General features: G+C 39.7%; 2 protein-coding genes and 1 long non-coding RNA gene across 7 annotated transcripts in view; 1 reads left to right on the top strand and 2 right to left on the bottom strand.

The window, feature by feature from the left end:
* lrmda (leucine rich melanocyte differentiation associated) overlaps positions 1 to 7688 on the bottom strand; it is a 235907-nt gene extending 228219 nt beyond the window's left edge. For 2 of the 5 annotated variants that reach the window (XR_003594218.1, XM_028007724.1), the window contains exons 1-3: positions 6647 to 7684; positions 3628 to 4023; positions 2796 to 2896 (exon numbers count right to left, since the gene is read on the bottom strand). Coding sequence is in view for 4 of the 5 variants with exons in the window: in XM_028007724.1 (XP_027863525.1) it covers positions 2796 to 2896; positions 3628 to 3669 (143 nt within the window). In the remaining variant the exon portion in view is untranslated. Of the gene's footprint in view, positions 1 to 2795; positions 2897 to 3627; positions 4184 to 6646 lie in introns of those variants that run through there. The other 3 variants (XM_028007720.1, XM_028007722.1, XM_028007721.1) reach the window with 3 other exon arrangements.
* Positions 7689 to 8017: 329 nt separating this feature from the next.
* On the bottom strand, positions 8018 to 8486 carry LOC114137592 (uncharacterized). Its single transcript, XR_003594034.1, has 2 exons — positions 8189 to 8486; positions 8018 to 8085 (listed from the first exon to the last, which is right to left on the bottom strand). It is a non-coding gene; the product is annotated as an uncharacterized LOC114137592 (long non-coding RNA).
* Positions 8487 to 11207: 2721 nt separating this feature from the next.
* On the top strand, positions 11208 to 14272 carry znf503 (zinc finger protein 503). Its single transcript, XM_028007642.1, has 2 exons — positions 11208 to 11931; positions 12135 to 14272. The coding sequence occupies exons 1-2, from the start codon at positions 11659 to 11661 to the stop codon at positions 13569 to 13571; spliced, it is 1710 nt and encodes a 569-aa protein (XP_027863443.1). The 5' UTR covers positions 11208 to 11658; the 3' UTR covers positions 13572 to 14272.
* The last annotated feature ends 474 nt before the right edge of the window (positions 14273 to 14746 follow it).

The raw sequence follows: 14746 nt of genomic DNA, 5'->3' as shown, positions 1-14746 counted from the left end.
TACCTTAAGTGAATGTTTTTCTAAGAACTGTGTCAAGGTGGTAGCTTTCAAAGTGAAAAAAATTTAGGAGGTTAAAACTTCTTATCTCTATTTAGTATTTGCACATCTAAGCAAAAGTCAGTGATCTTGATCTGCTGTTGCCTAGATGTAAAACAAATCACCTTGAAAACTGTGTTTTTTGATGTATTTTCAGACTGAAAAACTAATGAATCTGAGGAAGATAAAACAAAAATTTTCAGTATTTGATCTACTAAAAACAGGACAAAAACTACTGGTGTATTAATAACAAAACTGATCCTCCTCTTATACTTCCATGTGGAAGTAGCTTCAGCAAACTACATTCTATACTCGGACAGATTCCTAAACAGATTTTCAGAGACATTACTTTTCTTGCAGTCTGAAAGTTTTTATGCCAACAATGGAGTAAGTGAACAATTAGCAAATTGATAAGTTAGCAAAACAGCGTCTCAAAATTTGCATTCACCTTACAGTACACACTCATTTGACTGTTTTGTTTACTTAGATAAATAAAGCTTTCAAGTGAATGCCTTCAAGAGAGAGACCAATGTCAATAAAACAAACAAAAAAAAGAAGTATAAATTTCCGAGCCAACTTTGCATTTAACAGAATACTTTATTATTCTGCTATTTAGGCCTGGAATAGCTCAGCATGAATATCCATCTAGTTGCACAAACAATAGTCTGTGCATTGTGTGGATCATATATTAAAAAAAGAATAAATTGTGAATGTTTTTAAGGATTTACCAAGGTGATTTGTTTGTAAAGAGACATTGTAAATAAAAGCATCACCGTTAGGATCATGTGTGATAGACACAGACGTGTGTCTTCCTCAATCCGAATGTGTCCAGGGTGATAACACTGAATGTAACAGATGCAGGCACTGAAAGTGCACTCCAGTCACAGGAAGAACTCATGTCAATGCAGCACATGCCACCTCGCTGCAATGTGTACACACCTGACCTGGAACAAAGTGGACAACACAACCCTAACCAAGCCCGTCCCGAAACAGAAATCTCACCGTGAGCCACACTTCTCAACACATTGATGAGACAGGCTGACACCACAGCACACCGAGGCAGAGGTGTGGGTGTGACAGCCCACTGCCATAATTTCATCCTGCCATTACCTGCCCAGCCACTCACAATTGTACTCCCAGAGACAGATCCACACGAGCACAGGTGCACAAGCCTACACAGGAACCAAGCATATGTACAGCACACCAAAACACACAGGACTCTGTTAAAGATGGAGACAGTTCCTTGCTTCCCATTGCGGCTCATTGTCAGCTTGCCGGATGATTGTTGTCAATTGAACTGACAGAAATAAGCGTATTAGCTACAACAAGCTCTGGCAATGTCTCCCTCTCGATTTGACTTGAGCAGCAAGAAGAAGTGCATAATGCTGAAGGCAGTCCACTGAGTTTGCCTAAGATGTGCATCTATTTACACCTGGTGTACTAGAGCTGACAGTGAAATGAAGTCGTGGTGTCAATATGAGAACATCTCCACTGTGACAAGAGTTGTCAGCCCAATTTGAAATGATGCTTAAATAAAGAATTTGATACACTTGTTTGATGTGTCAATGTTCACTCTCTTACCTAGATCAAATGTGAACAGTAGAACTTTATATGCTTGATGAAATTAAAAATGACAAATATAATACAAACAATTGTTCAGTAAATAACGTGCATATGTGTAAGTATATAAATATTAGTATACATAAATAACCCGGATACATTATATTCTTTTCCAAGCTAAACAATTAAAACTCCACAATATGTAATATCCATCTTACAAATAGGCTTAAAACAGATATGAAATATTCTTAATGCTAAAAACAAACCTATTTAGGAGCTTTCTGTTCAATTCCCAAAACAACAATATAAATAAATAAATCAATAAATAAATAAATGGATGTGTAAATGGACTTAAAGGAGTAGTGATCTAGTCGGTAGGATGTCGGTAGGATGTCGGTAGCACTCCGGCCTCAAATCTGGGATATTCAACATGTTGGATTGTCTTGGCCCAACATTCTAATGTATCTGGTGTTTCCCAGAAGACACACGAGCATGCATCCTGTTAAATTTGATGTTTAGATAATCAGAAAGCAAGGTGACTGGAACATGGACGGAAATACAAAATTCAAAACTGTCGCCAAGGCCCACCAAAACGTCTGGAGGACATCATATTGTTGAGTTGTCGTATTGTTTTTTTTCTCTGTTAAAAACAGTCCACAAACTATCACCGTTGCTTCTTCTTCATCGGCCATGTTTATTTACCCTGAACTCACGTTTGATCTCAAGAAGTTTTATGAGTTTTCCCATCTAACACTTGAAGGTTATAGAAAATAAAAAAATAAATAAATAAAAAGCTGTGTCCTCTGGTGTACCTTATAGTGAGCCAGGCATGATAAAAGTTGAACAATGTTTTCATCACCTACTTTCTTCCATTTGAGAGTTAAGCTGTGCAAGTCCTGCTGTTGAAATGGCAGCCTCCTCTGGAGCAGCTCTGATAAGATGCTGCCCCACATCTCAATCGAGGAATCGTACTGTTTGCCCCTTTATCTAACATGTCAATTTAATGCTGGTGATTATTTATTGTACACATTACTTATTTCTACCCCTCATCCATGTCGTTTGTCCGAATCACACTCTGGCCACCTATGGACTAGGTCCAAAACTTTCAACTGCAACTGATGGTGCATTTCTGCTACTAAACACAACAAAGCAGGTAAATACGGTGGATGTGCATGATTTATTCACTCAAACTTTCTTACCTGAGCTGATTGAAGCTCAGATCCAGTCGTCTTGCAAACTTGCCGTACGTCTCTCCAAGAAAGTGGGGGATGTCTTTAGAGTCTTGTCCAATGTATGATATCTTTGAGAGTAATTAAAAATAAAAACAGTAGTAAGTGAGAACTTTCTTTATATTAGTAACATTTCAAAAAAATATAGGCTATATTTCATAAGTTCCATTTTTAAGCTACTTTAAACAATGTATGAATTTTTCCAACAGCTGCTCTTTTGTTAGCGACAGGTGTAGGTTTTTAGTTTTTGTATTGTTCACTTAAAGGTGTGCAGAGTTAAATATGGTGCAAACTATGCACCATATTTTTTGGTGCATGGTTTGGTGCTGAAAGATGCAAGAGGAGGAATAGTTAACTACAGTAACTGTAAGGTGAAAAACAAAGTTCAGTCAATATTCTGAGACAGTCACATAATAGCAGTCGGGATGCCAACAGGACTGACTGGTGTAAATAGAACCAGCTGATGTGTTGGTCACACCAGTCACGGCATTGTTACGTTTCTATTCTGTGACACTTGCTTATCTGTAACGTTAGTGTACTTAACAGCATATTTCACGATTTGTCTGACATAATTATGCCGCCACACTCATGCACTCTGCCCGGTTAAGCTGTAAAACGAACTGAAAACTGAAAGCCATGTGTGTAATGCCAGCAAGTGTGTCACATGACAGCAGAGGGGGCGAAAAACAAACTCACAATCAAATTTTATTCGTAAATTAAACGCTAGTTTACAAGTCGCCGAATAAAGCAGAACTTAGAAGAGGAGGAGCTCGGACGGTGAAAGTTTTCAGTACAGACTTACTTGAGTCCCATTTAAAACGACCGGTGACTCCCTCTGAGCCATGATGTCCTGCTGAGAATGACAGCTCGGAGTTTGTTCGTTTGTATGTTTTTCAAGCAGTGGGCGTCAGAGTATGTATTCTCCCTCACGTTGTTGACATCCAGTATTGATTCCTGTGAATGTGACGCTGTTGCTTTGCAGGTTCCTCTGACGCTTTACAATTGGCTTTTACTGTTTCCGCGTGCCGCTTGAATCAGCTGACCCGCTGTGTTGCGGAAGCACGCGGTCACTGCTCGTTAACTCATAAAACTTCAGTGCTGCTGACTGTCTCCTTACGACTCCATCTATTCTCTCAAGAACATGGCGTTTACTGTCAATTACCACGGCTCGCCTTATGTTGTAGCTGCGCACTCCCAACTGTTCTAAAGAAAAAGAAAAAGGCAATATCATGAAGAAAGTTAAAGACACAAGAAACACCTAAATGGGGGGTCAAAACGCATTCCTAGTGAGCCACGTCTGGTCATTTTACCAACTTTTCAGAGAATGTAGATTACAGTATCAGAGAAAATTTACTTTATTTCAGTAATTATATTTTAAAAGTAAAAATCGAATACTTTATGTATTAAGCGGGTAAGGAGGGTTCTAGTATTTATTTATCATTTTGTATATTCAAAAATATACAAAAATGATATAGTAACGATATATAGTGTATATAGTGATACACTATATATCACTATATAATGATATATAGTGTGATATAGGTGGTTCTGGGTCTCAGGTGTAGAACCAGTTTCCCTGGTCCCCTACCCACACGAGTTTCTTCTACAATAGAATAGAAGTACTTTATTCATCCCAGCAGGGAAATTACTTCTACACATGCAAAGTACAAAAAGTAGACAGTTTGTCCACATAGGCTATTTCCAAATATTTATATTTATACTACAACATTTTGAAAATATCTTCATCCAGAAATGCAAGGTTGTTAATGCTGTTGCTTTGCAGCACGAATTATGTTCTCTTGCATGCATAGGTTTTCTCTGGGTACTGCCAGCTTTATCTTGTTATAAAAAGTAATGCACGCTAGGCTAATTTGTTTCTCTGAATTGTCGTTTGGAGTGTGTGTGTGTGCGCGCCCTCCCCCAAATAATTAATGGAATGATGAACTATAAAATCTTGAAGAACAGACATCAGTCTGTGATTTTGATTTTAAGTATGTTTGGGTTATACAGCAGGCAACACCTGCAAGGCTCCCCCTGAGAGATTTAACACGTATTGAAAAGAAGGGTCTTTGTATGGCCAAATCAAAGTTGAGACTAAAATCCCATTGAACGTGACCTAAAAAAGGCTGTTAATGCTTTAAAAAAGAAAGAGAAAAAAACAATAGCTAAATTAAAACAATTCCTCAAAGAAGAGTGTACTGAAATTTCTGAACAAAGGAGCAGCTGATGTTGCCAGAGGGTAGTACAACAAGTTATTATATTTATTTGTACATCCGCACATTTATCTTTAGTCGTATAGATCACTGCAATAATGTATTCACAGGTCTGCCTAAAAAATCAGACAGTTGCAGTTGACCCAAAACGTTGCTGCTTGCATTGTAACTATAACCAGGAAAGTGCAGTACATCACCCAAGTTTTAAAGAGCATACACTGACTCCTTGCAACTCAGAGCATAATACTTTATAAATCACCGGATGGTTTAGCACCAAAATAGATCAGCTCTACACCCCCAAGAGTTGATATAAGGACAACTGTTGGTGTTAGCTTCTGCTGTAGTGCTGGATGTTGTCCACTGTGAATTAATGTGCACATAAAGGCACACTTTGTATTTGAATTATTAAAATAGACAGTTGGGACCCCTAAAGTAGTCCCAAGTAATCATGTGTTTTAGCTATTTGTGGACTGTTGTGGTCCCTAGTCCTCATAAATACCGTGCATCCACTGCAGCTATAATCCATGGATTAAGTATTCTTGTTCTTAGTACTGTTGCCTTGTTTAGCACCATCTCTCAATGATCAATGACAGTCATTGGTCATTGAGACAACTTCAACTAGGGGCAATGTTATGTAACATCAACTATTTTGAGCTTTACATCGTTTTATGTTGTGTAATGTTATTTCCTCATTCCCTCATCTAAAAATTTACCTTGAGTTTTGCTTTGATTCTTTCATGCATGTTTGAGAAATCCGTTAGTCTCCTGTGGCAACCATTCAGCTGTGCAAAGCACCTGGGTGGACCTAGTGAAGCCTTCCTACTTTGAGCTGCAATTTCCAAGCTTCTAAACTCCCAAGCTTCTGAGCTTCTGCACCACAGAGCACCTCTCCTCCGCAACTGCCTCACTCAGCTCCTTCAGACTAGACAGCAGCAATTAGCAAACGCCTGGTGGAGCTGGCATCTGCTGAGCTCATACATGCTAGTGAAAATGTTGTTAAAGGGTCAATAGAGGAGTGATGTCCTGGTGACTTTCTGAAGGCAAAGTTTCAGAAACAGGATTAGTTTTTAAAGAGACAGAGGCCCAATATTAATTTATTACCTCAAATTTCTTCTAAATCATATTTGGTTTAGCATTTTTATAACAACTGAAGGTAACATAGTTACTTGATAGAGCAATAAAATAATACTATGTTCCAGGAAAACACAGAATACTGCCCCTTTAAGTGTCTGACAGGTATTAAGTATGTGTAGTAGGAACAAAAAACCTGTGAAACAAAGCAGTGTATTCTTTCTATATCAGAACACTACAATCATCCAGTTGGGGGCATATAGGTCTGCATGGCGTAGAAATACACCAAAACAACTGCAAACATAATTAACATCACCAGTAATCTAATGTGAAATCTTTCTGACATTTCGTGCCGTATTTGAACTTGCACCATAAACACAAGGCAGACATAAAGACGTGAGTGAGTAAAATATTACATATGAATGACACATTGGCACATTTATTCTGTTGTTTCGTTGCAGCTATTCTCGAGAAACACCAGAAAGTTTCTGAGCGGACGCTTCTTCTTCTGCTTTTCTGAGTGCCTCGTGACGTCACCTGAAACCTCCCTCCCACTCGCGGAAAAGCTCATTTTCTCCCTCGTCTCTTGCTTCTGCTGGAGCGGAGGGAGTCTGCATGGCTTCAGTCCTCTCTGTCGCTTCTGTCGGCGCGTCATGGGCGACAGAAAGCCGGTTTGACTCATGCATAAAAAGAAAGAAAGGAAAAAAAAAGAAAACACCTCATTTGAATCTAACGGAGTATCTTGTAATGTTATAACGTTGTTGTTTTGTTTATTTTTTGTTATCATTTACCTCTGCGTCGGAGCGTATAGTAAGGTAATGTCATGTCGCGGACTTTAAGTTAATGTCATTTATCTTCGGAGTTTTATTTATAAAAAAGGATATAGAAAATACGTAGCGTAAGCTTTTTGTAGCGCGCTGTTTCATTTTATCTCGTAAGTATAAAGGTACGTGTATAGTTGTATTTCGGTTGCATTGATTTGACGTTTTAAAGTAAATTATTAATTTAGAAAGTGCTAGGAAAACAGCTTTTTAACATTTTCAGTACTCAGCAGCACACAAATTTGACTCAAAACAATTTATGAAAGCTTTAATAAAGTTGTTTTAATAGTGACTCTTGATCGTCGGCCAAACACGCAGCTCCCAGTAATCCTGCAACTCCCAATATATTTCCTCTCGAGATGTAAATAGTTGTATTTGCATGCGAGGTGATTCATAAACATGTCAGTGTGTGGCGAAATATATGGCGGTGGAGGGATATTAAAACTTTCTATTTAAATATGGTGAATTATGGTCGCGAGAAATGTGTTCCCATTTAAGAGGAATGCCGAGCATTTTGGTGTCTGGTGCAGGAGCCCCATTTGTCATGCGGACAATAAAGAGGGTTTTCGCCTGACAGTGAAAATTTATGGTTGCCCTTCTTTGCCCTAATAATTCACATATTGTGTCAGGGACTGACATCCCTCGCAGAAAACAGCAAGGCTGTTATCAATCACACATCTTTGCATATTATGAAACGTTCCTCTGTTTTTTTGTTTTTTTCTTCGCAGAAAGAAACAGAAGTAAAAACATTTTGTGAAGGAACACATCTCTATTTGATTCATACATTATATATATATATATATATATATATATATATATATATATATATATACATACATATATATATATATATATATATATATATATATATATATATATAAAGACATTGTATGCAAAGACGTGCTAATTTGAAACTTTATAATTACGACTCAATGATATTCTTACTTGTGTTATTATTGCAGGCCTTAAATTAAGTATTACGACTCTTATGCAGTAATTTGACGTTTTTCCCATCTCCTTTAAGTTTCACCTATTAGTAAATTTTTTTTTTTACTAACATGTTTGCTTTTGTATTCATTTATTTTTGTTAGCTATTTAAGGAGAATTTATCCTCATTCACTGTCCACTCCAGGTTTTCTTGCTCTCCAAGTCGACCTGTCAAGCAGATTACCACAGAACGAGATTAATGGCAGAGGCGGGTTGCAATAATAATCGTTTTGTTTGATGTGACAACTTTGATAGGCGTTGATTTACTTACAAACTGATAGGCTTTTAATTGAGCGCCTCCATCCCCCGATTGAGATGAAAGGGAAAACCACATTGAAAAGCTGCCCGATTGCCCCGGAGCCTCAATACTGATTAGCCATCTCAGCGGTGAATAGTTCAAGGCATTTTAAACTTCTTCCCCCCCCTTCTTCCTCTCCTTTCTCTGAACGGCCTGACAGACCATCCCTCTTCTTTTCTTTCTCTCCTCTACGCTTTTTTTTTTTTTATAACCCTCTAAAGAAAATAAATCATTTCCATTGTATGCAAATAAAATAGAGCTGGCATCACAATAAAAAATGTCTGGGTGTCTTATTGTTATTATTATGATGATTAATTTATAGCGCTGCGCGTCTGTGTCGTTTCAGCAGATGACAGGTTTCAGCAACACAAAAGATGCGTTTGGTCAAAAATGACAAGGGCGTTTAAAAAAAAAACAAAAAAAAACTTAAGGTTTGTTCCCTCACTTTAGCTAAAACTTATTTGTAGGAAATAACTTAATAATAAGCTTAACCCCACTCACCTTTTTTTTTGCAATCCATCTTTATTGCCCTTTGTTTCATTAACTTTACAACATTGAATGGCTGTAGTGTTATTTCCCCCCCAAAGCTTCTTGTTAACACCATAATCGGCCGATTATAGCAAAAGTATTTTCGCACCTGGAAGCACGAACAGCTTCTGCACAACATGTGAGCGAGGCTGTCTGCAAGTTATTAAAGTTTCATCATGTACATACCACCTTCGAGGTGTTTTTACTGAGAACTCCGAAAGTTACAGGCGCTATTTAATAAAAGCTTTCGAGGTTAAGTCCGTATGCTTTTGTCTCCCTCAAATAAATCTAAAAATGAGGACGCGTGTTTTAACAGATGCGTTTTAAAATTAAACGAGTCGATGCGACTCTGCGGATGATCATGATAATAAGAAAAAACAATACTAACAAAAACTTGGTGTCTTTTGAACGGCGTCTATCCGTTTGTTCTCCTTTCACTTCACCAGCAGCAACACTTGCATGTAATCAGCCACAATAGCTGACATAAATCAAGCGATGGATTGACAGCGCCTGACAAATAACTGATTGATTGCGGCGGAGCAGAATTGACACTTGACGGAGGGGTGGAGATAGAAATAGAAGGGCGGTGTATATTATACTGAAAACATGTGACATTCGCATCCCTCCATCACTGCATTGGTCTATTCCTGTCAACGCTTGTCTGTTTAGGGAATTTAAACCGAAGCGGTTGGTTTGATGGTTGTCGGTGGGTGAGGCGGGAAGTCCGTAAATTGGAAAGACCTCCTGACAAAACTCTTAAGATGCACCACGGTGGGAATAAGAAGTAGTTTCGTGGCTGTTATAGGAGCACAAACAGCTTGGTTGGTAAACTCATCATGAAATCACAAAACTCTATAATTTGTAGAAAACAAAACAAAAAACAACAAAAGCTGAGATGTGCACTGATCATGCTTTCTCTGGCCAAAACCGATTTCTGAGGTCTGGCCTGGTGATTCAGATTTTGACAGCTTCTTTTTAATTATATATATAAATAATCAAAATAGAAGTTGGATGTTTTACTTATTGACTGAATTGGGTATTTAGTTTATAATAATAATTATTATTTTGTGTTAAACTTGAAAATTGATCAATTCCAATCTCTAAAGGATTGAAAGCACTGACATTTTTGAACGTGACTAAAATAACAATTTGAGAAAAAAAAAAGTTTTAAACCTTCAGACCCCCCACCCCAACAGGGGTCTCCCAAGAGCACCATAACTATCACACAAATAGCAATTTACAAATATAAATTATATTACTTAATTCATAAATTAGTGACAAGATTTGGTACTTAAGATGTTAGATGTATAGTGCAGTAATTGTGTTATTTCTGACAATAAATTGTGTAAGATCTGGTTTATCATTCTACGTAAAAATAAAATAAATTTAAAAAAAATTGATTTGTGATAAAAGCCATAAAACGTTTCTGAAATGATGTCAAAACTACATGTATCTTTTTTCCCCTCTGAGAACTATGATTAATAAATATGTAGTTTGTGTCAGTTGAACGTGTTGTTGCTGAACAGGTTAATTTTGAAAAAAAAAAAAAAAAAGTTTCTGTGTTTCTGGCACATTGACCAAACTTCCAGAGTAAGGATGAAATAAATACGTAACACCATGTCAACATCAGGGTATGGGTAATGTAAAAAATTGTTTGGATAATGTTATTTCCCATTTGTACATTTTAACAATAGTCATCTTAGATCTACTTTTAGGTCTGGTAAAGTGAACTATATTTCAGTGGCTGTGTATTGGAATCTCCCTAAGTTAAGTTCTAGGGTTGGACCAGAACTGTAACCCAGTCTACAACACTGTTTGTAAAACTAAATACAACGACATTTATTGTTGCTGTTAGGCCTAGCGTGGCCTTGGATGTTTCTAGAGAGGAACATCATTTCTGGAATTTTACTACAAAAGGTATATGGGGTCAGTGGGAGTGGCCTGCTACCAAGGTCAGGAATTAGCATAAGCATAAATGAATATCTGTCAGTCTTTATTTATAGATATAGATATTCATTCACAACAAAGAGCAAGATAAAGTGTTTTCATTAACATAAATAGGTTGGAAGGCAATAAAAATGTAAACAAGGACGATACAATGAGAAATAAGATGAAGCAGTGAAGCAAAGCTAAGCAAAAAAAAAAAAAAAATATGGAAATTTAAAAAAAAGATTATGAGGAAATACATTTTGAAACTCTTTGACTTGTCATGCTCTAAATTAAAGTGTCCTAAAAATATGTTTTGATTGAAATCAAGAATTAGAAATCCTTTATTTTCATTATGCATCATTTTAGGCAATATTCCCCCCACAGCCCCACCAGACCCCCTCTAGCAGCGGCACTGGGTTTGGTACGAGCCAAGCTCCATGTCTCCTCAACGTCAGGGACAAGCGTTCACAGCAACCATAATATTTTTTTCCCTCTATCTCCTCCCCCGAGCTGTCAAAACAGAGGCGCTTACAAAGAGGAGAACGTCACATCCCCTTGACCCTCCAATCACCTCAGGGTCCCATTTGATTGGAAGGCGGCAAAGGCTTTAATCTCGGACTAATTCAGCTGCTTTTGAAGTGAAAATTCCTACCAGTTCGTGCTTCGGGAGTACAGAGCGAGGACCTGCAGACAGACGCGCACACACTGGGCGCAGTGCTTTCGGTGCAGGACGCAGCTGCGGATCTGCGATAACCTCTCACTGGTCTCCTTCCCTTCCAAGCTGCCGCGCCTTGCAGCCTCCTCTCCTACCAGGGATTACATATTACTGAGGCGTTTTGCGATCCTTTTACTCGTTTCTCTCGACAGAAAAAGACTTTCTAGCTTTTTTTCCCCCCTGTTTGTTTTACTGGTTTGTTATACTGGTGCTGGTTTTTCTTAATGAATCTGATGAATGCATCGCCGTTTCATTTCCTGACTGTTGGGACATGATCAAGTCGCCTTCGGCGTCTGCCCTGAAAAATAGTGAAATTTGTGTCGTGTGGGAAAGCAGCAGCAGCAGCAGCAGAGGCGGCGGCAGCAGTTCTCGGAATAGCAGCATCAACAAGCCCTTTCTTCACTCCGTACCTCCGTCCGACCCACTACGGCAAGCGAACCGACTTCCCATCAAGGTTTTGAAAATGCTTACGGCACGGTCTGGACACATTTTGCATCCGGAGTATCTGCAACCTCTGCCTTCCACCCCAGTTAGTCCGATAGAGGTAAGGCGAGCATTTTAAAAAAAATGCTTTTAAATGTATTTAGACTTGAGATTTGTTTGTGTCTTCTCATATCACCTAAATATTTGGATCATAATTATTATTTTGTTTCTAGTGAAATACACTCATACTCCGTGTAAAATTCAGCAAAGTTCTACATAGAAATGTAAAGGACTATATTTTATATGTTCATTTTAATTTTGCAGCTTGATGCCAAGAAAAGTCCGCTGGCTTTGCTGGCGCAGACCTGCTCTCAGATCGGCAAGCCGGACCCGCCGCCCTCCTCTAAACTCTCCTCCGTAACGCCGAACGGATCGAGCGAGAAGGAATCTAAATCTGGCCCCCTGAAGCTGAGCGACATCGGCGTGGACGACAAATCCAGCTTCAAACCTTACTCCAAGCCGACGGACAAGAAGGACTCGTCCTCTGGCGTCTCGGCTGGGGAGAAGTCCGGTTTCCGAGTGCCGAGCGCCACCTGCCAGCCGTTCACGCCGCGGACTGGCAGCCCCAACTCCAGCACCTCCGCCTCTCCCATGCCGTCGGAGGGGAAATGCGGGGAGAGAGATGAGAAGAAGGAGTCTGACTGTAACAAAAACGGCACGGCGGACGGCTCTGGCACCACCAGCCACAGCAGGATAAGCGTGAGCTGCGGTGGAATTAACGTGGAGGTTAACCAACATCAGGAGGCGACCCCTGGCACCAAAACGTCCTCCTCATCTTCCTCGGAGTCTTCCTCTGTCACCTCCGTGTCCTCCGCGTCCGTTCTCGGGTCAGGACTCGTTGCGCCAGTTTCCCCTTACAAACCGGGACAAACAGTGTTCCCTTTGCCCCCTGCTGGCATGACCTACCCTGGCAGTTTGGCCGGGGCCTATGCCGGTTACCCTCAGCACTTCCTGCCCCACGGAGGAAGCTTGGTAAACGCACAGCTGGCCAGCTCGCTGGGCTGCAGTAAGGCTGGATCCAGCCCCCTGGCCGGAGCTTCTCCCCCGTCCATCATGTCAGCCAGCCTGTGCAGAGATCCTTACTGCCTCAGTTACCATTGTGCCAGTCACTTAGCGGGCGCAGCCGGTGCTACGTGCACACACGACTCTGCGGCCGCAGCCGCCGCCAGCGCCCTCAAGTCCAGCTACCCGCTAATGTACCCCACACACCCCATCCACGGCGTCCACACCACCGCGCCATCATTCAGCGGACACCCCCTGTACCCCTACGGATTCATGCTCCCCAATGACCCTCTCCCACATGTTTGTAATTGGGTGTCGGCAAATGGACCGTGCGACAAGCGCTTCTCCACCTCAGAGGAGCTGCTGAACCACCTAAGGACACACACTGCTTTTACCGGGGCGGAGAAGTTAATATCGGGCTACCCGGGCTCCTCATCACTGGCCAGCGCTGCAGCAGCGGCCATGGCCTGCCATATGCATATGCCACCGTCAGGAGCCCCAGGGAGTCCCGGGACTTTGGCTCTAAGGAGCCCGCATCACGCATTAGGACTTAGCAGCCGCTACCACCCGTACTCTAAAAGTCCCCTGCCGACCCCCGGCGCTCCTGTTCCCGTCCCCGCCGCCACTGGCCCCTACTACTCCCCTTATGCACTGTATGGACAGAGACTCACCACAGCGTCTGCGCTGGGATATCAGTGAGGAAGAAAAAAAAGACTTCGAAAAGTTTATAATACTAAGAATGCAAATATAAAGACTTTTATATTAACTGCGCTAAACTTATGGACGGGATCCGTGGACTTGAACTGTATTTATTTATATGTGGGGCTTAAAGCAGGCGGTAACAGCTGCGTTATGGGGAGAAAAAAAAATATTTGAGCAACTCAAAAAGTGCATTATGTTGAAGCTGAATTCTATAGGTAAAAATGAAAACACGCATATGTTAGAAAACCTAACAAACGTAGGGATCTTCATTTCGATGTTCATTTGAAATTGCTATGATTGTATTTGTTCTTATTTAATGTCTCATCGAGAAGAAAAAAATTTTTACATGCATGTCTGTTTCTTAAAATTTCAAACCATGTCCACATTTAAATTTCCCGTTATTTTTCAGGTGATGGAAAGAGATATTGGTATTTTTTTCTATGTATTCTGGGGAAAAATAAGAAGCAGTTCTGTTCCGTATGTTACTGTGCCTCTTTTTTTTCTTGAACTCATTTCTTCAGCTCCTAAGTTGAATAATATCAAGGATAAACATCAAATTCACTGTAAATTCAATAGAATTTGTTTTACTGGTCTGTTAAATTATTGGCCTTGGGAATATATAATTCCCATTTATACTCACACAGGCCTGTAGTTTCCAAGGCTTTCATAAAACATAAAAAAAACACATTTCTTTCCTTCTTTCTTTGTGTTTTTCTTTCTTTCTCTCTCTCTTTCTTTCTTTTTTTCAAAAATTCAAACTTTAAAAATAGGTCAGACTTTTGGTGTGTGTGTATGCGTGTGTCTACACACACTTAAAATAAAGCGGACTTTTGCTAAGCGGATTTTCATGAATTTTATCAATGCATTGCTTAGAAGAAGCTCGATAGGTGTGTGCTTCATAAAACGAGTGATGCGCCTAAAAATCTTCATCAAGAATGTTGACGTCCCTCCGTCTGACACTTTATGACAACAAAAGCCATGCATTTCTAGATATAAATGGAATAATTATATGTATATGCACTCATAAAAGAGAGCATGTTTTCACGGCGATTTTTAAAAATGCATTAACAATTTAATACAAATTTCACATGCATTTTTTTTTATTTGACTTTATCTTTTTTTTTAAATTTTAATATTTTTTCTTTGCAAATCTGACTGGTGAAAGTTTTATG

Source organism: Xiphophorus couchianus, chromosome 22 (genome assembly GCF_001444195.1).
Source record: "Xiphophorus couchianus chromosome 22, X_couchianus-1.0, whole genome shotgun sequence".
Taxonomy (NCBI): domain Eukaryota; kingdom Metazoa; phylum Chordata; class Actinopteri; order Cyprinodontiformes; family Poeciliidae; genus Xiphophorus; species Xiphophorus couchianus.
This window is presented reverse-complemented; position numbering and strand designations above follow the sequence as displayed.

Coding starts and splice junctions, on each gene's coding strand:
- znf503 (XM_028007642.1), top strand. CDS start 11,659: ATGATCAAGTCGCCTTCGGCGTCTGCCCTGAAAAATAGTGAAATTTGT. Junction 11,932..12,134: donor CCCCAGTTAGTCCGATAGAG/GTAAGGCGAGCA, acceptor TTAATTTTGCAG/CTTGATGCCAAGAAAAGTCC.